Source organism: Scomber japonicus, chromosome 12 (genome assembly GCF_027409825.1).
Source record: "Scomber japonicus isolate fScoJap1 chromosome 12, fScoJap1.pri, whole genome shotgun sequence".
In the NCBI taxonomy this organism is placed as follows: domain Eukaryota; kingdom Metazoa; phylum Chordata; class Actinopteri; order Scombriformes; family Scombridae; genus Scomber; species Scomber japonicus.
The window spans coordinates 24,253,593-24,278,452 of record NC_070589.1 but is presented as its reverse complement, the minus strand read 5'-3'; the positions used below and the strand labels follow the sequence as shown (position 1 = coordinate 24,278,452).

The window sequence follows — 24,860 nt, the reverse complement described above, 5'->3', positions numbered from 1 at the left end:
AGTGGACTCTTATTATAAAGTCTGGGACCCTTACTTAAAATATATTGGATCTGCACTGTCATCTTCCTTGCTACAAGGACTTCCAAAATTGTCTTAGACTGAACTTGCGCCTTCTTTGTTGAATGTTAGCTTTGTAACCTTATTTTATGTGTGTCTAAATGTGTCGCTGATTTGATACCCACTATTGTCATTTATTGTAGGTATCTATTTGCATATTTATTTTCTCTGTAATTACCATCTAGTCTTTGTATCTGCCATGTGATGTCTGAGCTGTTTATGTTCTGTGGTATATAAGGAAAAAAATCAATAAAGACATTTTTAAAAAATGAATTAACTAAAATGAATAAACTAAAATGAGTTAATCTAAATAAGCTAATGTAAATGAGTGTGACCTCTCTGCTGTTCATGGTGTGTTTCCTTTTAACCGGAAGGGGGCGGAGCCAGCTGTAACGTTAGCAACCACGCTGAGCGACAGGAGCGGTTTAACGTGAAGGACTGCTCTCCCTCTGAAACATGCCTGTAAATACTGACTGATTTTTATATCCCGGCATATCACACATCATCGGATCTACCCTTGAACCGTCTCTTCTTCTCATCCAGTGAAGGTAAGAAGCCCGAAGCTGACGGTACTTCGACGCCCGCTGGCAGGCTGCTGTCTCCGGTGTGATCATGTAATACAGCGGGGCGGAGGGGGGGCTAGCAGGCTAACATGTAGCTAGCATGTCACAAGCGAGATGCTTATCAATACCTTAACATCTCACTCTTGTATAAACCTGTATAGATAAAACCAGACATTAGTTGCCTTTTTTGATACTATGACATCAATGATAGCTTGCTCTCATAGGGAGATATTGACGGGATGAGTCATTATCATCAGCAGGGTAATGCTAATGTTAACAGCGGAAGGTTGCTAGTCAGCTAATGTGACGCTGTCAAAGCCTCGCCTGGGTTTGACAGCTCAATTTTGAACAGTGGACAAGGCCAAAAAATAAAGAGGCACACACACACCTCTGTAATGCACGCTGTCTTTTTATCTCACGCAGAGCACATGTATCCCCTCTTAGCTGAAATACAGTGGAGGGGTTGTTATGTTTAATATTCCTGCACTGCTACTTGGCTAATGTTAAATGGTAATGTGCTATTAAGAAAAAAAAGGGTGTTTAATTATAATGCTGCCGTCTTATAATGCATTATGTTATTATAATCTAACTTGCAAACATTAAGTTGCTTAACTTGTTAAATAAAAGGCAAAGCCATGAAAATCTGAGTCATTATCAGCCTGGTTTTGCTTTGGGTCAACGCCCCGCCCTGACTGTACTCCTCCTCCTCCTCCTCCTCCTCCTCACCTTCTTTGTGCAGAGGTAAATCTCCCTGCATCATTATTATGTCTGTCTGCTGTGTGAAGACACTGAAAAAAAATGGGTGAGGATGGTTTGAGATGATGAAAGATGTTTTTTTCTGCTTTCTTTTAAAAAAAGCCTTTTGCACAATCGTTGCAGGCTCACCAGTGACACCACCCCTGCTTACTCGATTTTCTTCCTTCTTTGTACCACACTAGTTGTAATAGTAGTAGACTGTAGTGTTCACTGTTCACACACATAGTAAGTTTGTTCATTTTGACCTTTTGAGCAGAGGCCTCCAAAGTTCAGGGTTGTTATAGCAGTCCTGGAAGAGAAATTGAAATGTTGTTGACCTTGTTTTTTTTTTTTTTTATCGATATATTTGGGTTTACTCCATGCATGTAAAACAAATAATGTGTAAAAAAACAGACTGATAAGAAAGTTTGATTGTTAAATAGACTCTAGAGATAGATACTCTGAGGTGAGGAAACACCTCATAGTAGTATTAACTCGTACAAGACTGAACACGAACTTAAAAGGATTGGTTTAAGACTGTCAGGAGAACTTGAAACATGTTTTTCTTGCTGTAATCATCCTTTATGTTAATACCAGCCATTAGAAGATGTCTTCATAATGCATTTACAAGGATTAAACCAAAATCCACAGTCGTGCTTCAGCACAAAGATAATTTAAAAGTTTATTTGAAGCTAATGTGAAGCTTCAGCCGTCCAAATTGGTCCATTTCTTTCAATGTTACAGTCTTTATAGTGCCACACTCCCTCTTTTTGTTACTATAATTTCACCACAGCTCAACAGGGAAACACAAAGAAGGAATTTGATGCTTTAAAAGGACTTTAAATGTGGCAGATATCCACTTTAAGTGACTATTACCTCACATAAGCTTCAAATAAACTATTAAAATGCCTTTTTCTGGGCCTCATCACTTACATTGAAAGCACGATTGAAAGCGTATTTTAACAGTCAGCATGATGAACAGGAGGAATAATTACAGCGAGGAAATATTTACACCTGACTTTTGTTAAAAACTGTGAACCTGCCCTTTAACTGAGGAGCAGCGTCTTCCCGTGTTCCCGCTGAGCTCCCCGCTGACCTGTTGTTAGGAAACATGATGTAACCACATTATGTTTTGCATCCTCTTCTTTGCATGACGATGTAATATCAGCGTGTCGTGTCTGCAAACAAACAGTGTCTCTCAACCTTTAAAAAATCGTAACAAATAATCACTTATCATCAGCCGTGAACGTGAAAGTATCAGCTGCTGTGATGTGTTGTACATTTGTTGGAAGTAGATTTTGTTGGTTTGCTGTGAATAGTCCGGGTTGTGTTAGTGTGCGTTTAAATCTCTGAATCTTGGGTAGCTTCAGGGAGGAGTTGTGAGCAGACTCTCTCGCTGCCTTCATGTCCACTGACACCGGATCGCTCCTCGACAGTCCAAAACGTTAACGTGCAACCTCCAGGGCAAGGCAGTTTTATTTATATAGTGCATTTCATACCAAAGAGAAACTCAATGTGCTTTAAATAAAAACAAACATTTAACAGTAAGAATTGGAAACATAAAAGCATACAGTTTAAAAAAAAAAAAAAAAAAAAAAAAAAAAAGAACCCAATTATAACAAAAACCAAACAAAGTACAGAAAAAAAGAAAGAGAGAAAGAAAATATAAAGCTAGACTAAAATAGAGCATAAATATGAGACTGCAGCTTTAAAAGAGTTCAGTCATAAGCACATGAACAGAGAAATGTTTTTAACCTGGATTAAAAAATTGACATTTGGGGCTGATTTCAGACTCAAACACGGATCACACTTCACAACCTCACCCTGACGCAGTCACACATCTAAAAATCTGTCAAGTCATGCAGACGACAGACTCATTAACACTAAAAGTTTTAGCTCTGAAGATTTCAGCCACAGAAACTTGAACAAATAAGCCTGCAGCAATATAGCAGGTTCTTAACTGCGTCTTTAATTATTTATCAATATGTTATCACATGTTTTATGCAGCCGACTAAATGCTTTCACTTTCTTATTTCCTGTTTTCATTCTTTACATTTCTCAAAAGGTGCTTTTTATCAGATGTACTTTTTCCTCCTGAGAGGGCGTGTCTTAAATGTACTGACCATGTAAAGCTTAAAACCTGTGACTTAAGTTGTTTGTGACGCAGTAATTCAGGACAGACGCCAAAGGGACCACCGTCTTCTGTCCCCAGCTCCCCTCAGGGAAATCTGAAGCAGTGCACGAGCCTCCTTCCCCTTCTTCCCTCGTCAAGAAGACTGATAAAAGAAAAGCTCCAGTGGGTTTCTGCCATCCAACTGTACGGGTCTTTTTCTTTATACGTTTAAATATAGAAGTACAACAGGAGTTTCTCACACAGTAGATTCACTTGTGTATGAAATGAGACTAAATTGAAACTACACAAAGAAATCTGTGAACTTTTTATCTAATGCACAAGATTTGAAAAGTCTTATTTGGTAGTAACATTCATCGTCAGCTCGGTTTCAACACTTTAAATATATTATCAGACTTTTAATTGCTTCCTCTGAACAGTTACAGCCTGTGTTAAGAAGCTAAATTAAATGAACATCCCTACAGAGAAGGGAGATAAAAGCTCCTTTCCAGTGAGGGCACATAATTGTATCTTAAAAGGTGAAAATGTTAAAAAGACGCTGCTCCAGTGACAAGATTTTATGCACTATAAGAAACGATTCTGCTCTACTTTCTTTCTGAGAATATAAAACAGATCAGAGATTAGTATCCCGGTTTTGAGTCTTGTCGTAGATTTCACATCGTCTGTGTGCAGCAGGTGTGAGTTTGATTCCTCGACATCTCTGCTGCTCATTTTCTCTTCAGACTAACTTTAAACAGCTGAGGTTTGTTTTCAGGATGCTTAGGGTACAATTTAAGTTATTGATAAGTATAAATCTGAAGTCTGAGCACCTTTCAGAGTGTTTATCATCAGTTGGTTGTTTTACTGAGTAGCTGCTGTGTAACTTAAGTTAATGGGACACGTGCACATAGTCTGATTTCTCCAAACCCCTCCCTCACTCAATCAGGATACTACTGTACATGTAAACACCCTCAGTATCACTCCTCCTCTTTCTCATTTATCCCTCTGGACATGAACTACTTCCTCCAAGTTATTACGTCATTTCAGGGCACCCCATTTATTCGTCTGAACGCCGCTGTCACCAACAGCACACGACCGACCCGTGCTTGTGCCCATTCGCCCATTCGCCGAGCTCGTCTCAGTTCACCCCGTCCTTTTTTTTTTTTTTTTTACGTCTTACCTGTCAAATAGATTAAAATCACAGCAGTTAATGTTAAGATAGACGTTTCTAGATTTGTTGATTCAAGCTTCGGTGACGTGCAGAAATGAAACTGTTCCCGCTGTGTGTGTGTGTGTGTGCAGGAGATTTGTTTGAACACGTTTCATACATCCGATATTGTGTGTGGCTATGTTTTTTTTCTTTTCTGCCCTGTCAGCACTTAAAAAAAAAAAATCATTATTTATGGCAGTTCAGCGCTATGCAGACACGGCTGCTTCCACCACGAGCTGCGAACAGCTGCTGAATGACATGCTGCTCGGTGTTTAAGTGTCTGATAATGAGAAGAGCTTGTCAGTCACGCAGGCATGAGCAAACTTCTCTCATGTGGTGGTGACTCAAGTTACAGTAGCTGGACTGTTGTGCTTGTCTGTCTGTGGTTATATGCTATAATCAAGTCATCACACACTTAACACTCACTATAATAAACACTCCTTAAAAAAAACAGGAAGTCCTGACAGGTCGTTTTAAAGAAAAGGAACTCGTGAAGTCACCTGACCCAAGAATGAAAGTTGCATACTGAATGTTTTCTTCCTCTTGCTCCGCCTGTCTCTCGTAGATCTTTTTTTTTCCGGTGAGCGATGCCGCCGGCGTCCAGCTGCGACTGCCCTCACCTGGATTGTGTGGGGGAGATCACCAAGGAGGAACTTATTCAGAAATCTCACGTAAGTGCTACCTGCTAAAGGATAGATTTGCAATTTTTCAAGTCATAAAACAAATCAGGGGTGCTCATATGAAAATTGAAGCAGGTTTCACTTGCTGTTAGAAGATCCACTCCAAATGAGCCTAGAGTCTAAGTGAAGGGGGGGGGTTGAAATCCACAGTCCTATTGTGTTTGACTATGAGACTTAAGAGTCTCAGTTAGTCAAATATTATTGTAACAACAAAATCCCCTCTTGGTGTCTCAGTGGACGGTGTTTTCCTGTCCAGCTGCAGTAGAAGTATCACAACAAAAAAAGGGAATCTGGCACTAAAATGACAGAAACTTTGTAAAACACTGACTCGACTTGATTCATTTTGACAACTGAAGCTTCATATTAGTTCACATTGTAAGCACATTATGGAGGGATTTTTTTCTTTTTTGTAATTAACTTTTTATTGATATGAAATACACAATTCCTTCCACAAATTACATCCTATATAATGTTTTCTAGACATAAAAAACAGTACAAGAACTCCAGACAGGAGATGCAAACCATAAAGAGGCATAGTCTTATAGAGTAAAACAAGTTTTTTCTCTTGATGGAAGATATTGAAAAAATGTGAACCTTTGCTTTAATAACATTTTAATAACTCTTTAAGTAAACTTCACCTAGTCTAAATTTGTTTTTCTTCCTTGACATAAATATGTGATTGTGGGTGTTATTGTCCTTATCAGTCTGTTCTTGAACTTTGCTGTTGTCTCACTGATTTCCTTTTCAAACACGTGACTCTAACAGAGGTGTCTTCATACTTTTCTAGGGCCAATGCCAAGACTGTAAAGTCGGAGGACCAAATTTGTGGGCGTGTTTGGAGGTAAGACAAATAAACTTTATCATGGGGCAGTTTTAAGTATTACCTTCTAGCGCTTTCTTTTTCCCACTAGAAACATGTGCTTGTTTTTTTTAACACCTTGGTGTCCGCACCCTCTGTTTGTTTTTCTCCAGAATGGCTGCGCGTACGTAGGCTGCGGAGAATCTCACACTGACCACAGCACTGTCCACTCGCAGGTGAGAAATCTTTAAGTGACAGTTTAGAGTTTTTGAAGTGGGATCATATGAGGTTTCGCAGTAGATTTGGGTCAGCGGCTCACTCCAGAGTATGGGGAAACAAACGGGAGTACTGGCACGGAAGCTAAATAATGTATTGCTGTGGATGGAGCCAACAGTAAAATGTATTTCAGCTACATAAATAAAAGGCGCACCTGTCAGTTTAAGTGTATGCAATATTTATTTATTTTATTTTATTGCACATAAAATAAAAAAACACATAATACAAGAAATCTACATAATACATGCACAACATTGAGATTAGGAAACGACAACAATAACTAAAGAGAAATGTGCAGGAGGAACCAATGAAATCCATAAAAGCTTGTCGGGTGGTCCTCCTTATGGTGAGACATACAACATAAATTCTTAAGAGTAAAGACATTCAGACAAATACTAAACAAAAACATAAAAGGCTATGGTTTTACAAGTGTAACAAGAAAGAGAGAAGTATTTTCACTGCTTTCTCCTGCCATCAGACAGCCCATTTCCTTGGCACTACATTTTCCTCAGCTGTTAAACTTCCATATCCTTATGTATGCCACACACTATATTATGCTGCAGCAGCACTTTCTGACCCAAACAGCTGTTCTGTGGTGTTCAGCGTGCAGCATGCGTAGGAATAGGGAAGTAGTGTTGAGAAAATATAGTGGGAAAAAGCAAAGAGCTGTCTCACAACAATGTTAAGTGGAAGAATATTCTAAATATAGCGAACTGGGTCTTTTTTTTTTGGTAGCTCCATCATCCACAGCAGTATATTATTTAGCTTCCGTGCAAATTCTGATGTCTGGTTCTCCACACTGCTGGGGGGGGGGGTGGGGGTGGGGGGGGGGGTGTTGACCCAATTCTAACTGTGAAAGACTACCTCATATAACCCCACTTCAAAAAACTCTGAACTATCCCTTTTAAGACCCTTCTAATGCCTCTTCCAGTTTGGAGATGATAATTAATGCATAGAGATGAGACAGGAAGAAATGTGACTTAACAACTTTTGAATGTGATCTTGAATTAAAAAAGAGGATCTAACTAGTAGAGGAGTGGAGGTGTCAAAGGAGAAGCGGAGGAGGCACAGATGGCAGGACGGGACAGGAAAACCACTTCAGAGTCCCGGGAGCAGTGACTCGGAATTAAACTGCCTCCAGCGTTGCTTTTTCTTTCCATCAAAGAGCCTGCACGTGCATCTTTTTGCTTCTTTTTAGTGCACGTATTGTTATAAAAACCACCCACCCTGCTCTGGCTGCCTACATCTCCATATTCAGTGCAGCTTCAGCAGTGGATCATCCATTATTAATTGCCACTCCTCGGGGGGAAGTGGGGGAGATTCACTCGTACTGTCAGTTCCATGGTTACAGTATCTGCACCTCCCGGATGCTCTGAAGCTTTACTTTGTGCCTCTGGTGCTCTCAACGTTGACTCAGGCTTTTTTTTCCTCCGGCACGTGAGGACCAAGTGGTGGTTAGGAGGAGAGATGGAGGAATATATGAAGGCTAACATGTAATTTGCTTTCCCAACCAGCTCTTTCTGCTGAGTGAGTGAGCAAGTGAGTTGTAGTTCTCGTCCTCTAAATCAAAGCCAGATTAAAAGTGTGCCAGTGAGGAAGTTTAATATTAGCTGATTAGTTTTAACTGATATCACAAGCCCACAACCCCCCCTGCCGTTTGTGTGTGTTCTAGCTGAAGCCTTCTTTAAATTTCGTAAGAATGAAGGCCATGCTTAATTAGTGTTCTGGAGGCCCTGAAGGGAGGGAAACATTTTAATCTCTTGACGAAGCAATAAGAGAGAGACTGCTGCTGGATCCGATCAGGAGGAGAGGAGAGGTAGTGTACGAGAATGACGGCCTCTGCCTGTCAAACTGAGACCGTTATGAGTAAATATGAGTGAGCGTTTCAAAGTCTTGAGCAAAAAAAGTCACGCTCATGCAGAAGTAGAAGCTCCAGTAGTACATACAGTCCTGTATGTACTTCTTAAGATGAGTATTTACTCATAGACAGCAGAAGCAGACTTTATCCTAGAATACACAATTAGTTCATCACTTCCTCTGCAGTTTTTCTGGCTTTTGTACAAAAAGCAAACTCATTGTCAGAATCGCCCAGAGAAGAAATGTGTGAAAGGTGTTTCTCATCCGACTTCGCTCTCGAGATTTTTCTTAGTAACGTCTTGGCTGCTGAGAGTCAGAAAGGAAAACTTTACAGCTGAGTTATTGTTTTGTTTTTTTTTGCAAACCGCAACCAGACCCGACCTGCTTTTTAATCAAGAGATCATACACCGAAAGCAGATGTTGGATCTAAGAGCTACAGCGATGATATAAACGCTTTTGCAGTGTTTTATTTCGTTTGGCGAGAGCACACGATATGAGCTCTGACATGATCAGACAGGTTTGTGTGAGGAGTGCAAAGTGTTTGTTTTGCAGGAGAGTTGAGAATATTATCTAAACCCCTATAAATCCAGCTTGTTATTAATGCTCTACCTGATACAGTATTCATCCCCTCATAAATGATTTAACGCATGAGTTTTGTGGTTTTCGTGTTCAGCCTGGTGTGTCCCGTCTGCCGGCTCCGCAACTCTCCGCTCTGCCCCGCTGTGTGCGATGGCTAATGCAGCCCCTGATGAATAATGCAAGGTCGGCTGGTCGGCTGCTGCTCACGTTCGGTCTCCTGACAACCTGCCAGGCTGCTGGTGTTTGTCAGGAGGCAGCAGTGGGTCAGCAGAACTCGGCCATATTTCTACAGCAGCGCCAGTCTGCAATCTTGCACCGCAACCCCGCCTCTACCTGTAACCTGAGACATCTAACTCCAAACTAGTCAAGTCAATATTATCTGTAGACCACACAAATCACACGCATGGCTCAAAGGGCTTTACTCTTTATCCTGAGATCCTCAATTTGGATGAATAAAACTCCTCAAAAAACAATCTTTAATGGACCAAAAGATATTGTTTGTACAGAGTCAAGAAAAAGAAAACAGTGAGACTGATGTGTTCCTGAAGTGTCCACACTGTAATACATTTAGTTTGTGTGTGTGTGATTGTATTTTACAGAAGGAGAGTAAGCCCTCATGTTGAATGTCAGCTTCTTTTTTAAGGTCACATAAAATATTTATACAGTTTGAGTAGGTTTCTTTTTTGGAAATGGGTTACATGGAAACTCCATTTTTAAAATTGTGACCTAGAAATGTGATTTGTCAGGATGACAGTTGGCAAGTACATAAAATCACTCCAAAATGAGCTCCAATATTAACAAAGAAACCCTGAGTATAATTTTACTTCCTGACCAGCCTCTGTTGTTAGCGTGATCATTTTAGGGATGGACGTTTGTGTTTCAGTCTCATGCACCTGTCTTTAGAACATCTGGATGTTTAGAAGTTATTTTATTTGTCTTTATAGCTTCTAAACTACAATATCAATATACAGTAGACTTCTTTCACAGCGAACATTTTGACATGTCATATAGCAGGAAACACACAGGTGGAATTAATTACAATAATTATAGCTGAATCCCTTTTGGTTTGGCCAGCTCCAGAGCGCTGCTGTGGATGATAGCTCACTGATTGGGCTTACAGATACACTATTGTTTGTATTATTAGTTCCACCTGTGCCTTTTGTGCTATGAGAACTCAAAACATAAGCCAATGAAAAAGGTCTATTGTAACAAAAATTGCTTTTTTGTCAGTGATATAAAACATGTTTCAGTACTAGGATGTCATCAATAGGAGGGGAAAATGTGGGATATGATCTGAAATTCCACTCTCTGATCTGAAAAATTGACTTATGCTGTCGGGAAAGAGGAATACCTTTTCTAAGAGGGCCAAATCAAACAGATACCTCAGATCATTTGTTCCCTCTGCTGTAGGGTTTCTAAATAAGCTTTAGTGTTCCTGTACTGTGCATCCATGATAACTCACCTGATGATATTTATTATTTATATTTATGTTTCTATGTATTGTAAGGTTTTTTGTTTTTGTGTTTTTTATGGTGTGAGTTTGGTTGTCGACTGCTGTTGCAAATCAAATCACCCCTTGGGGACAATAAAGACTTTCTAATCTAATCTAATCATTATGCTTTAGAGGAAAATATTTTTTAACTTGACTATAAGCTGCAGCAGAATTCTCTGTATCAGGTGCAGCTGCCAACAAGCACAACCTAGTTTTATTTCTAACTAGTAAGCTCGATTAATAGATTGTATTATGAAGCGTCTTGTTGATAAGAAAGCGCACATGTGCTCTGTTATCGGGTAAATATTAACACTCTCTTCTTGTTTCACTGTGTTCGCAGGAGACACGACACAACCTGACAGTGAACCTGACCACGCTTCGAGTGTGGTGTTACGCCTGCGGGAAGGAAGTGTTCTTGGAGCGTAAACTCGGCCCTCACTCACCCCACACCAACAGTAAACCCCTCCCCTCCTCACAGAATGCTGCTCAGGTAAGAGCCGGGGTTTCCCTCCGTCATCATGTTATAATCATGGTCAACAGCTACATCTTATTTTAAAATAATATAATAATAATAATAATAAACTTTATTTCTATAGCATCTTTCAAAACCGAAGTTACAAGGTGCTTCACACAATGCAAGTAGAGTTGTCCTACTTTACAATACACTTGATAATCACTTAGTTACATAATAACTGTGTTCTTTCAATACGATAATAAATTGTTCAATTATGTGTGGTCATTCATTTACTAGATAAGATTTTTATGATGAGTTGTGTGTGTGTGTGTGTGTGTGTGTGTGTGTGTGTGTGTGTGTGTGTGTGTGTGTGTGTGTGTGTGTGTGTGTGTGTGTGTGTGTGTGTGTGTGTGTGTGTGTGTGTGTGTGTGTGTGTGTGTGTGTGCGTGCTGTATTGTAGGATAACAGCAGGGCCCCTGGGAGCCCGACCTCTCTGAGAGTGCCCCCTAATGGTGGCTGTGAAGACCTGGACATGGAGACAGAAGAGGAGGACGACGTGCGTGCCCGAGGTCAGCAGTAGCACTGGGACGTCTGCAACATGAATCACACAAATAATTAGTTGCTTTTAAGAAGTTATGTCAATTGAAGAATTATGGTATTACAAGCAGTCTCACTCATTATATTGACACATATTGGACATCACAAAATATTCCATCTATCACAGGAGATAATCTTCAATCCATAAATATCAACAGCAAATAAGAATAAGAAATGTATAAATGTTGCAAAAGAAGGTGACCTACATGCAGTTATTAAATACTTCCTAATCCACAGTTACACAGCTGCTGCATACAGTAGCCAATCATTTCGCCATGGTGTTATCATTTCATTTTAATAATTGCAATCATAATACTTTTAAAGTCAGTGAGGTGAGAAAATGTAATTAAATTTAATCACCTCTTATTCCGAGTATGACAAAATTAAAAAAGTGAAAAATTGCTCTTATGCTTGCGAGGTAATACTTCAAATACAGAAACTCAGTAATCAGCAGTTAGTTTAGTTTAAAGTGCGGCTCATGATTGGAATTAATGAGAGCAGTAAATGAGTGCATCGACATGAGAGGCGCATCATGCTGACTGAAAGTACTTGGCCTTACTAACACTAGTGGATACATTGCCTCACTTTGCCTCAAGACTTCTTTTAAAAGCCGTACTTAAACACACCACCCATGAGAATGAGAGCCTTGTTTCAGATGTTGACTACAGCCCAACATTTTAAACACACAACAAACACAACAAATGAACCAACTATTTTGTACATGATTGTGACTCTCTAACAGTCTTGTCTTATGCAGTCGCTGATAAGAGCTGACTAGACCCAACTGTGCCAGACAAACTGTAAAAACTAAAGGCAGACAGTTATACACACGGCCTCTAAGCAGGACTACAGGCCACTCCTTTGTAGCTCAGTGGTTTGAGCCAAGCAGTAACACTTTCAGTACTGAGTGGTTCAGTGCTGCTGGAGCCACTAACGTATATATATAATGTTTCCACTCAGTGCTGGTGAACAAGCTCCACCTCATAACATATGTTATGTTAAACCTCATGTGGTGTAGCTCAGGAGTTGGCAGCAGTCACCGCCTTGGCTAGTTTTGTCACAAATACAGATCACATGATCAGGACTCAGGAGTAAATAGGCTTAGTAATGTCTCCCTGCAGAATAGGGTTGGTCATTTAGGATGAATGAGCTGCTGCTGATATAAAACATCTTACTCAATTGCTACTTTTTTCCTCTGTAGCTGTAAAATATTTAGAAATGGATGTAGGCGTTTTTTGGCTGCTGTCAAAATTTAAAAGCATGTGATGTGTGACTTGTTGTAATTTCCCCGGTGTGTTCGGGCTCCCCGCAGGCCTCACAGGACTGAAGAACATCGGCAACACCTGCTACATGAACGCTGCCCTCCAAGCCCTGTCCAACTGGTGAGACTTAACCCTCTCCCCACCTGTCTACCCCCCACCTCATCTCCGTAACCTCTACTCAGTGGTTTTTTATTTTATTTTTTTTCTCTTTATCTCACTTCCCACCCACCACTCACACTTTCAGTAGTCTTTTGCTGTTTTATGACTACCTGCCTGCGTCTTGTTGACTGTGAGAAACAGCCGTGGACGTTGTTCATTTCGGAGAGTAACGACTGAGCGAAAATTGCTGCAGTGCACCATTCGAGAAGGCAGAAACGGCCTTTTGTAGTTCCCCGTAGGGTCCTCAGTTACAAATGAACACCAACTATTTCCCCATCTCTCCTGTCCCTCCTCCTCCTCCTCTTCCTCCTCTCCTCTTCCTTCCCTATCGTGCCTTTTTTATGTGTCTCCCTTTACTGTTTCTCGCTCAGTCTGCCACATTTTTATTGTTTACTGAATTGCCAGTCTGTCTGATTTATTCCTTATGATTGGATTGTTGGTGTGGTCACTTAAATTAGGGCTCCACTGCAGAGCCTGAGGCTGTTATTACTTACTTTTTTATTTGATCTTTCACGATGGCACAGCAAAGCACAGCAAACACTCTCCTCCTTAATACTGCTATACACCCAGAAGCTGATTTTTTTTTTTTTTTCTAAATTAAACTGATGATGCCGAGTCTGGATAGAAGTCAAAACGGGAAAAGATGTGGGTCAAAATTTGCAATCTAAATCACGTTCCAAAAATAGGGGAAACTGAGTCATGCAGCTGCGGAAGGAGGGAACTTTTTCTGAAACTTTCCTTTGATGTCTGTTTGTGCGAGCGCCGCTTCTTTCACTTACCGTCGGGTCATTATTCAGTTCGAAGGACTTTTCTCCTGCCAATGGAAGGGGAAACACTCCATGCCTTATTCATTCTGTAGTTTGTCTTTTTCTCTCAGAATTCCTGTTCACTCCGAATCCATCAAATGAAACCCCCCCCCCCCTCAGCTGTTTTTCTTGTCAGCTCTTTCCGATGTCCTTCAACTCAACTTAAAGCTGCGTGTGGAGTTTCCTTTCATGAGCCTGTTCCTCTGGGAATTAAAGATAGTACTGTATAAGTGATAAATGGCTTTTAATGAAATATAATAAATCAAAAATACAGGCAGGAGACAGTGTAGAAATGCAGAAGTTGAACCTCTCCAGATCTCCTTCCCTATTTTTCATCATGTCATTTTTTTTTTGCTTTGTGTGAACTATATCAGTAGGATTTGGAGGTCTTATCCCATTTTCAAACATTCAGTAAGACATTATAATCTTCATTTAATTATATCCGGTCCGGTTTTTTCACTGCATCACAAGCTTTTTGGTTGTAGTAATCAAAAAATAAAACTTGGCCTGTTTGGTCCCCACATATGATATATTTATCCCTTTTTTTCCCCACTGCAGTCCGCCCTTGACACAGTTCTTTCTTGAATGCGGTGGCCTGGTGAGGACGGACAAGAAGCCTGCACTCTGCAAAAGCTACCAGAAACTAGTGTCTGACCTGTGGCACAAGAACAGGTAGGCATTTGTCACCATGAATGGTTAATAGTTGGAAAATACACATACACCTACAAGCCAAGGTTGCTTTCAGAGTTCACTGTTTTTATTCTTTTTTAAACCAAATATAAAATGAGTCTAGAGTGATACTTTACACTTAAACTCCTCTTATGCCTTCACAGCCAAACATTTAGTTAATTTGCTTACTCAGCATTATCTGCAGCTTTATTCAGAAGACTTTGTTCAGCAGACTGTGTTTTGTTTTGTCACACTGCAGACCCTCCTATGTGGTCCCGACCAACTTGTTCCAGGGGATCAAAGCCATAAACCCCATGTTCAGAGGATATTCTCAGCAGGTTGGTGCTTTGCAGATGGTGAGAAAAAAAATAAAAATGTGCACGTGTGCATATTTATCAAGAAAATAGAACATGGAGACACTTCACAGTTGGAGAGATAATGAGGAGTCTGCGATTATTGAAAAAGTAATACGTTATCTTTGTTCTTTTTGTTCTTATTTTCTCTGTGCATTTGGCATATTGGTAAATGTGAACATAAAATAAAATTAGGTTTGAATTGATTACAGTCAGAAGGATTTAGAGTGATGTTTGGGTATTTTAAAATGTGTTCATTAATGTGCGAGTCTGACACCCAGACTGTTCAGTTGCCCCAGATCTTATACACTCTCTCCTTTTTCTCTTCCACTCCTTATTCCTCTGTGCTCATTCATTTACAGAAATTACATTAGCTCCAGCTCAAATCACTCAGTCAGATAAACGAAAACCCCTCGCTTGGTAATTACTAATTCGGAGCTACAGACTTCCACTCAAACAAATGCACACATTAGATGTATTGTTTGAGTTGATTCCAGGTGGAGCTTCAAAGCAGATTTTTTATTTGTTGTAGCCATTGCACATTTCAAAGGATGTGTTACTGAAGCACATCTTGTCTTTGTCCAGCGTCTGTGAATAAGGGATTTATAAGCCTGAATGGTGAAATGGTAAAAGGCTGGTTTCCTCTTGGTTTGCCAATGTTTGTTCAGGGGAGTTAGCTGAGGAATATTCATTTGTCATGCCATGTTGGCTGCGCAGCCTCAGAATTAGCATCGCTATGAATGAAGTCGGAGAGGGAGGCTTGAGAGGGAGATTGGATATCTGAGGTTCATTAAGTTTGATTACACATTCATGAGCATTTGGTTTCGGATTTTGTGATGCAGAATCAGTATAAACAAGGAGGTGAAGTGGTTGTTTGTAATTTAGGAAGAATTAGCTTTGGGATAATCTTTGCCATGTCTGTCAAACACAATTATACTTTGGAAGAATTAATGCTTTTTTATGTTTTGATGTTCCTTTCAGGGAGAGGAAATTAGCTTTTTTTCCACATACTACAGTGATCCAAAATAACTGTTGGAGTAGAAAAACTGTCAGATTTCACCAGCTAGAACTAATTCGCAGTTACAGCTAAGATTTAGGTGATAAAAAGTGAATCATCTTGTGTTTATCCCCGCACGGCTTCCAGGACTCCCAGGAGTTTTTGCGCTGCTTGATGGATCAGCTCCACGAAGAGCTGAAGGAGCCGCAGCTCGAGCCTTACGACCAGTCCAACGGCGTCACGGTGGACGACGGCCCGGAAGAGGACAACCGCAGCCAGTCAGACACCGACTTCCAGTCATGCGAGTCCTGCGGCAGCAGCGAGCGAGCCGATAACGAGGTGCAGGGTGGGAACGTGCTGATGGACGTCACCAACGAGGCAGAGATGCTGATTCCTGAGCAAGATGAAATCCAAGCCAACAGGGAGTGGCAGAAGGAGAAGAACATGATTAATGACCTGTACCGCTGCGGGGTAAATGGCGTTATGGGTGGAAGCAATGGAGCGGACATAGACAAAGATGTTGACACCACCACTGAGACCACACCCATTATCAGCAGCCAGGGAGCCATCAAGGTTCAGGGCAGAACATCAGGTAATTAAAAAGAAGTAGAGACATGCCAGCTCACATTCCCTGCCATATTTATTTTCACAATTATTGCTTGAAATACATACTTTTTGACATCCAGCATTACATTTGTGGTGTTGAAACACAAATATTTGGCCTGTGCTCCACCAGATTCCTTCCCAGACATTCAAATCTCCAACACCACAAGACCGCAGAGTCCAGTCCCCATGGAGGGACACATTTCCAAAATGTCCAGCAGCCCACCCAAAGCTGCCTCCGGCTGGCCCAACCTTAACCCTGCACACAAGAAAGGTACGAAGCTTTGGTTGGCACAGCTTACTCACTGAATTCATCTGTATAATCACAAGCAGCTATGCACAGATTTAAAAGCTTAAAATGTCCTGATGTTAGCAGTGTAGTTTATCCTACGCCTATCTTTGCTGACTCTTGAATGTGTGAGATAAAAAAAGCACTATTCTCACATTTCTCCATCTCTCTCTCTCACTATTGCTCTGCCTTTCCATAGCAGTGACCACATTCTCGCCACCAAAGAGCAAACGTCAGAAGAAATACCGCAGTGTCATCTCAGATGTGTTCGATGGCACCATTGTCAGCTCAGTTCAGTGCCTCACCTGTGATCGGGTTAGTGTGGAATTCATCTTTTTTGGGATAATGGGATTGCTGAGAGAGCTGGCAGCAGAGGAGTGCACACTAGAGAACGGGGCATTGTGTTATAAGTCATTTCAAGTTTCTAAAAATGGAATGTAATGGGAAAAAATGTTTTGTTATACACTGTTATTGTAGTTGTCGACCCGCTGTCATGTCACATATTGTGCTATTTGTGCTGTAGCGATAATAATATTCAGCTACAAAGTGACATTTACTGACAGATAAAACCTAAACCATGTAAAGGAGTTATAATTGAAATGTGATTATTCTGTTGAGGCTGTCAACAGATGAAGCTTTACTGTGTGTGTGTGTTCTGTGGCCGTCAGGTTTCTGTGACCCTGGAGAACTTCCAGGATATCTCGTTGCCCATCCCAGGCAAGGAGGACCTGGCTAAGCTCCACTCGGCCACCCACCAGACCTCCCTGGTAAAAGCTGGCTCCTGTGGGGAAGCTTATGCACCGCAGGGTTGGATTGCATTTGTCATGGAGTACATTAAGAGGTGTGTTTATTATATGTTCACAAAATGATGCTTTTTACATTTACAAGATTTTGGTATGTACAATAATCTGATGCTGTCCGTGTCTGTTTTCGACAATCATTTTTACCTCCTGTAGTGCCTGGCTGCTCAGTTTGAAATATCTTGAAATGTGCTTTCCTTTTTTTTGTTAAACATTTCTTCTCATGGAGCGCCCTGGTGGTCCAGTGGTTAGAACGCATGCCATGTAATTGCAGCGTCCCTGGTTTGTATCCAGCCAGGGACCTATGCTGCAGGTCTCCCAGTTTCCTCTCGGCCTCTCTGCCAGTTACTGTATAAACAAAAAGCATAAAAGCCCAAACCAAAAACAAACATTTCTTCTCATGTCTGTTTCTGTTTTCAGTTGGTTCTGGGGTCCAGTGGTGACGCTACAAGATTGTCTTGCAGCTTTCTTTGCCAGAGATGAACTAAAAGGTGAGAAAGTGCAATCTTACATTTGTTCTTCCAACACAAATATTGAGAAGACATCTGAGATTTTAACTTGTAACTTTGTTTTGTTTTGTTTTTCTAGGAGACAACATGTACAGCTGTGAAAAATGCAAGAAGTGAGCACTTTATTTTGAATGCTTTTCCAGAATACTGAACTGGATTATTAATTGATTTTTCACATAATTTAACAGGAAAAATGAAGAATGACCTAACCCAACCTTTTCATTTTGTTTCCTCTTAGATTACGAAACGGAGTCAAATTTTGTAAAATGCAAAGTTTGCCGGAGGTAAACACACAACTCTAATCATTCACATCATGAAGAAACACAAAATCTTTCTCCTAAAGTCTTCAAACACCAGCTGTCTAAAATTAAAAAATTATGTGTTCTTTGTTCCAGATCCTGTGTATCCACTTGAAGCGCTTTAGACATGAACTGATGTTCTCCACCAAGATAAGCACCCATGTCTCCTTCCCACTGGAGGGTCTGGACCTGCAGCCTTTCCTCGCCAAAGACAGCACTGCCCAGACCACCAACTATGACCTGCTGTCTGTCATCTGTCACCATGGCACTGCCAGCAGTGAGTGGGCACATAAAGCTGGCACATAAGAGGCTACATTCACCAGCCTCTAGAAAGATTTCACATATGCTTGTTAGCTTTACGAGTGCTAGTCTAACTCATTCTCCTGTCTGATCCCAGGTGGACACTACATAGCCTACTGCAGGAACGATGCGAACAATCTGTGGTATGAATTTGACGACCAAAGTGTGACAGAGGTCTCGGAGTCCTGCGTCCAGAATGCTGAAGCTTATGTGCTCTTCTATAAGTAAGCCACACCACACTTGAATGTAAATCATTAACATTTTAAGATTCGGTGAGTTGATTTTAGCTTCCTGCATAAATCTTACATCTGATAACTGAGTTTCGATACGGTGTCTGCTCCTGTCACAGAAAAAGCAATGAGGACGCACTGAAAGAACGTCGGAGGGTGTCAGGTTTACTCAACATGATGGAGCCCAGCCTCCTGCAGTTCTACGTCTCCCGGCAGTGGCTTAACAAGTTCAAGACCTTTGCTGAGCCAGGACCAATTTCCAACGATGACTTCCTGTGTTCGCATGGAGGTTCGTATGAACACATAATTTTCGAAAACATCCCAGAAGTCAAAGCGTCTCTGACCAGGGATTGTTGTTCTTGTTCTTCTTCTACAGTTAGCACAGAAACAGCGCTATGACCTCTCTTAACACAGCTTTTACTTTTGATCCTCACCAAGGATTTTTGACTTTGACAAAGACTACTGAGTATTCCCTTCGCAACACAGCCGACTTCAAAAAGGGCTTTTACTTCTCTTTGAGCAGATGATCCTTTCTTGTCCTTTTTAGTTGAAAAGAAGGAAGGATTCCAACAGGGTTTGTGCCAATCCGAATCGGCTCTTTTCAAGCCTCCATTCAGAGAGCACTTGAAATTATGGAATGGAAAACTAAGTTGGAAGAAATGTAAATTTCTGATAAGGCTGTTAGACTACAGTAGCTGTGAAGAATGTGTCTCATAGTGCAGATAAGCACCTTCGGGTTGTTTTTCCTCCTTCTGTATAGCTACAAGCACATGATAAATGGCTAGTCAGGTACATAAGTATATCATATCATATCATCATATACATATACATAAGCAAATCATATCAGAGCCGTGAAACCAGGATTGTTTAGCTGTGTGGCCAGTTGCTTTATTTATCTATTCAAATCTGACTACAATAGTTTATTTTCACTTTCCTCCACATATCCAAGAGTGGCATCAGATATCTATATTAAGACATGCATAGTGTTTATTAGGAGCTCTGGCAGCATGTTTCCTCAGGAGATTTAAATAAATAAATAAACAGCCATATACCATAATGGCACTTAAAGAGGAAATATGCCAATAAACCAAAAATAACTTCGCTTTGAGTTATATATTCATATATGTACTGTAGTGCAATTTAAGCATGTTATATAATATAAGTTATTTAGATTTATGGACCCACTATATGGAGCGACTAATACAGATGATTATATTGTAGATTATTTAGTTTTTAAGCATCAAGTGTCTCTAGTTTTCAGCATGCACACATTTTGTTGTGTTGCATTTGTCTCTGCTGGGTCCGAGTACAAGCTCATCTTTTTGTTTGTTATGATTTCAGAGGTTAATTAAGTGATAAGAAAAGGCAGAGTTATTATTTAAAGGGGATTGGTGTACATTTTACTGCTCATATTGTACAAACTTATAAATTCTTCTTATTATGTTGCTGTTCAAAGGACGGTTAATTTAAAAAGCGGACAGTGGGCACTATAAAGGATTATTACCCTTCTCATCTCTGTATAAGAGAACTAAATTGGTGTTTTTTAATTTGCTCGCTTTAACTATGTTGTGTAAATCATTTTTGAAATGGAATAGTCAGTAGGATTACAGTCGTCTAGGTAGAAAGAGAACGAAGGGAGAACTGTAATAAAGAAAAAAGGCTATATTCAGTATTTATATTTAATTTAGCCAGTATTTATTACAAGCTTTTTATTTCCAACCATCCATTTGAAGTTTCTTTAGTTGGATGTTTTTATTGCCACACCCCGCCCATGAAAGGCAGAAAGGTTCCCTCTTTAAAATGATTATATCACTATAAGAGCACCAGTTTGTTATTTGTAATCGTCACAGAATAGGACTATTTGTCATCTAATGCGGCGGTTTCCAACGTTTTTTGGCTAGTGACCCCTTGACATGATGCAGTATGTACTTGTCACCCCTTATCACATTTCATGGCCTTATGGTGGAGAGTGATTGTTTCTTCTTAGTTTGTTTCTTTGGAAGGATTTCTAGAACTATAAAGAGGTGAAGATATCTGGAACGTTTAATAAGAGAAAAGAAAATGAGAGAAAAGTCAGGAAAAAGCAGACTTTTTCTTATTTTTATACCTTCTAATTATCTTGTGATGCTTTAGATGTATCTTTAAAACACCACTGCTCTAATGATAGGGTGGAGAAGGAGGAGAGGGAAAAAAAATTGATATTGGATAGGAAAAATAAGACAATCTGAGCAGTGACTTTGACATATTTCTGCATAATTCAGCTTCTTGGCCTGCGACACATAATAATAGCAATGCTTCCAACACTGATGGGACAAAACATATTCTACATATCTCTGCACATTTCCATTACCTTATTACATTTCTCATTGTCTGATGGATGTTGTGCTCTTGTTTTATCAGGTGTGCCCCCCAACAAAGCAACATTTATTGACGACCTGGTAGTAATGCTGCCACAGAACGTTTGGGATCACCTGTACAGCAGGTAAACTAAACGTCCAACGCTTTTCAGATCTCCCACCACTCATTTGTCTTTTGTAGTGTAAATTTCATCCTCGAATAAATGGCCCTGGGCTTCTCATCTGCAGGTACGGAGGAGGACCAGCTGTCAACCACCTGTATGTTTGCCACACGTGCCAGATTGAGATAGAAAAACTGGAGAAACGGCGCAAGTCGGAGCTGGACATGTTTGTCAGGGTGAGCCTTTTTCTCTCTGTATGTTCTCTGTAAGGCTGTAATAGAGAGCAAGGAAGACAGAGCTTTAGCCAGATGCAATAAAAACTGAAGTGAGCGATAATGCAGCGATAATGTGTCAGTGAGCCAGTGTGCAGCCAGTACTCATGTACTCATGTGTGTGTGTGTGAGTGTGTGTGAGTGTGTGTGTGTGTGTGTGTAGGCCTATTCCTCCTGTCTATTTAACCAGTTGATAGGCTGCATGTGCTGGTGCTCTTCACCCCGGCAGGAGATGAGAGGTGTGAGCCTGATGAAAGCCTTATCATTAATGCATTGGGACAGATGCAGCTGTTATTGTCTACTCAGTCTGCCCACTCACACAATGGCTGCTCCGGAGAGATTGATGGTGTGTGTGTGTGTGTGTGTGTGTGTGTGTCTCTGGGTGTGTGTGTGACTGAGTGAGAGAGACTGAGTGAGAGAGAAAGAGCTTCAGCAGTCTTAACAAGAGGAACAGGAATTGTGTCATTTCCAAGAAAGATGAAATTGGTGCAGTGTGGTGTTAAGGCTGTCATCTAATTGGAATAACCACCAGAGAGAATCGATTAGGTTTTTCCATCTCCTCTCCTCTCAATCCTTTCATCCTCACTTAATTTTTTTTTTCTTCTCTCACACCCCACCACTCCTGTTTCTCTCGTCCTCCTCCTCCCCCTCCCCATCCCTTTTGCGTCCTTTCTCCTCCCTCTGTGTCTGTACCACTCACTCCTCCCCCATTTCCTCTCTCCCTCTCCTCCCTCTTCTCTCTCACTCTCTCTCTATAGCTGAACAAGGCGTTCCAGGAGGAGGAGTCTCCAGTGGTCATATACTGCATCAGCATGCAGTGGTTTCGTGACTGGGAGGGCTTTGTCAAAGGAAAAGACAATGGTAATTGGACAGACGTCTTGCCTATCCATCGACAATCCTGCTTAAATGTCTTATTAAAAGGCCAAGTCACTCACTTCTACCTGATATCTGCTGAATTATGATGATTTATCACGGAAAAAGCTGCTTGATTTTTGTTTTTATGCACATTTCTCTTTTAAAACAAACACTTGTCAGGTCTACAAATTTTTTATGGGGGAGGGAAAAAAGGCCAATAAATAGTTTTCCTATACAAGGTCCAAATTCTTGAGTTACAAGAAACGTCTCATGTTCAAAAGAAACTGTGAAGTCCCAATTCTTCTCTTGATTTATCTTCAAAGAGCTCGCTTTAGTCCCCCGAGTCAAGTTTTCCCTCCTGCTACAGCAAAATGAAGAGCCAAGATACAGTGCATTTTTATTCCACTTGTTCTCATTTTTTGCTCCCATTCCTTTGTATTGTCATATCTATTTATAACAGCTTATAACAGCTGGCGTGATTCCAGACGTCTTTTTTTCTTTTTTCCTCTGACTTCTGTTCCTCGAATATTTATTTTCTCTCTTGTAGTAAGCAGAGAGAAGAATTTTCCTGTTTAAAGTGTGACAAAAACATTTGACATTTTAACATTGTTGCTCTTTGAAACATTTAACAATGAGCTTTAAATATCTTGGGGGAGTAAAAATGCATGCATATTACTGCTGTGTGTAATCATGACAACTAATTGACTTCCTTCCTTTTTTTTAAGATCCACCGGGACCAATTGATAATTCCAAGATAACAGTAAACAAGAACGGCCATTTAACACTCAAACAAGGTACAAACTGTTATATTTGTATTGTCTATCTGCTTTAATACTCTAGAAGTAGCATGAAAGAAAAATGAGAAGCCTAAAATAAGTACATAAGAAGTATATAAACTGAATAATCAGAATATGAATGATATTCTCGATGTCAGAAGAGGTCTTGCTGAGCCTTCGGGGATTGTAGTAATATCTTTGAACTATGCATATATTGGTGATCTTTATGTGTGTGTGTGTGTGTGCACTTTCAATTACGCTACAGGAGCTGACTCGGGGCAGATCTCTGAGGAGACGTGGAACTTCCTCCACTCTATCTACGGCGGTGGTCCCCTGGTGACGGTTCGGCCAAGCATTAGCCACCAGGAAGCGGAATCATCACAGTCGGAGGAGAAGATAGAGGTGGAGACGCGCTCTGTTTAATCAAAGCACTCGACAGCAAACAGCGAAAAGAAAAAAAAACATTTAAGAAACAAAAAAGCCTTTTTATTTTGCACTTGACTTTTATTTAAAAAAAAGCATTCAAAGCAAAGGACCTCATCTTTACCGCTACATGACAGCCTTTGACAGCTGACAGAGGGAATTAACATGTCTCTAAAAAGGTTTGTCATGTTGTACAAATCTGTATAAAGAGCTCCTGAATTTCTATTAGCACTGTAGTATTCATGTGTCAGGTTGTTTTCAGAACCAAGCATTTAAATTGTGTGCAGCTAAAAAAAAAAAAAAAAAAAAAAAAATCCACTGAATGCCATATTTTTTTTTCTCTCTTGACCAAATGAGCACATATTGTATGTCCATGTGTCTTGTGTTGCTGATACCGATGAATCACAATACATCTTGCTGTAGATATGACTCACTTTTTCTGTTGTAAGATAATATTGTCCAATGAATAGTAAAGAGGAGCAAATTGTGACACTTCAAGTGATTAAAATCATAAGGTTATGAAGGGACTAATTACCGGCTAGTCTCAGGAATGAATTTTGTGTTTTGCACTGTTCTGTAGACTTACAAATTTGGCATGCTCACGCAGATGTCTGGTTTGTATTTGAATGTACCAGTACTAATAGTATGTTGGTCAAGATTCAGCACTTGGTTATTTATGACAGAAGGGAGTGATTTAATATGATGTTAATAGATTTTTTGTAGAAAATATGTGGCAGGCAGAGTCAGTTAAGAATGCATGCTTAACACTAAATCCCAGTTTAACATCACATGTAACTGCATGTAAAATGCAACGCTGCTCATAAAATGTGTGCGCCAATCACAATCCGGATCAATCTTCACTAAATTGTACAGCTACAGAAAGCACATTGCAGTATATGTAATCAGCATTATCATCAGCAATCTAATTAAAGGCATTATTTTTGTGTATGGGCATGGTGTTGCTTCATGTGTTGGCTGATAAGGGGGATACACAGGATGCTGTACTGTATGTTTTTTGCATATGGATGTCCCTTGAGTAAGAACTGTTCTGATTTTTGCTGGCTGGCACTATTAAAACTTGATGGAAACTTGTTGAACATTGTGGTCACTTTGATTTTTATTGCTGATTTAATGCTTGTGGAGTGTGATGAATAAGGTGGTGGTGGGGGTGTAAAAGAAACGGGGGGTGAGGGGGGTAAATTGAATTGTAATGTTTTCCATTTTGTAAAGTGTCAACAAACATCCACCACACTTAAATGTGACACCCCCAGATATAGTCTGTGACCGCTTGCAACTCTTGGCAGGGTCCAAAAATGTACAGTATAGTGTTGCATTTTAGACGAGCGCGGTTGAATCGTCTCTCTCTCTCACACACACACTCACACACACAC

The 24,860-nt window shown here is 40.3% G+C and overlaps 1 protein-coding gene across 2 annotated transcripts; it reads left to right on the top strand.

The window, feature by feature from the left end:
• Positions 1-477: 477 nt before the first annotated feature.
• On the top strand, positions 478-24,547 carry usp33 (ubiquitin specific peptidase 33). Of its 2 annotated transcripts, none has more exons than XM_053329911.1 (24): positions 478-605; positions 5,241-5,346; positions 6,143-6,196; positions 6,328-6,390; positions 10,699-10,848; positions 11,273-11,381; positions 12,722-12,791; positions 14,195-14,308; positions 14,565-14,643; positions 15,803-16,247; positions 16,392-16,532; positions 16,747-16,862; positions 17,216-17,388; positions 17,768-17,838; positions 17,936-17,969; positions 18,095-18,140; positions 18,252-18,432; positions 18,553-18,679; positions 18,805-18,974; positions 21,086-21,167; positions 21,271-21,379; positions 22,174-22,276; positions 22,996-23,064; positions 23,312-24,547. In XM_053329911.1, exons 2-24 carry the CDS (start codon positions 5,263-5,265, stop codon positions 23,467-23,469), a joined length of 2,748 nt encoding a protein of 915 aa, XP_053185886.1. In that variant the 5' UTR covers positions 478-605; positions 5,241-5,262; the 3' UTR covers positions 23,470-24,547. The 2 variants fall into 2 exon arrangements, with proteins under 2 accessions (XP_053185886.1, XP_053185885.1); XM_053329910.1 differs by having other exon boundaries at positions 14,565-14,661.
• The last annotated feature ends 313 nt before the right edge of the window (positions 24,548-24,860 follow it).

Bases quoted from the DNA above. Each gene is read 5' to 3' on its own strand.
- usp33 (XM_053329910.1), top strand. From the start codon at position 5,263: ATGCCGCCGGCGTCCAGCTGCGACTGCCCTCACCTGGATTGTGTGGGG. The intron at 14,309-14,564 runs GTAGGCATTTGT...GTCACACTGCAG, and splicing joins GACCTGTGGCACAAGAACAG to ACCCTCCTATGTGGTCCCGA. The intron at 18,680-18,804 runs GTAAGCCACACC...CTCCTGTCACAG, and splicing joins GCTTATGTGCTCTTCTATAA to AAAAAGCAATGAGGACGCAC.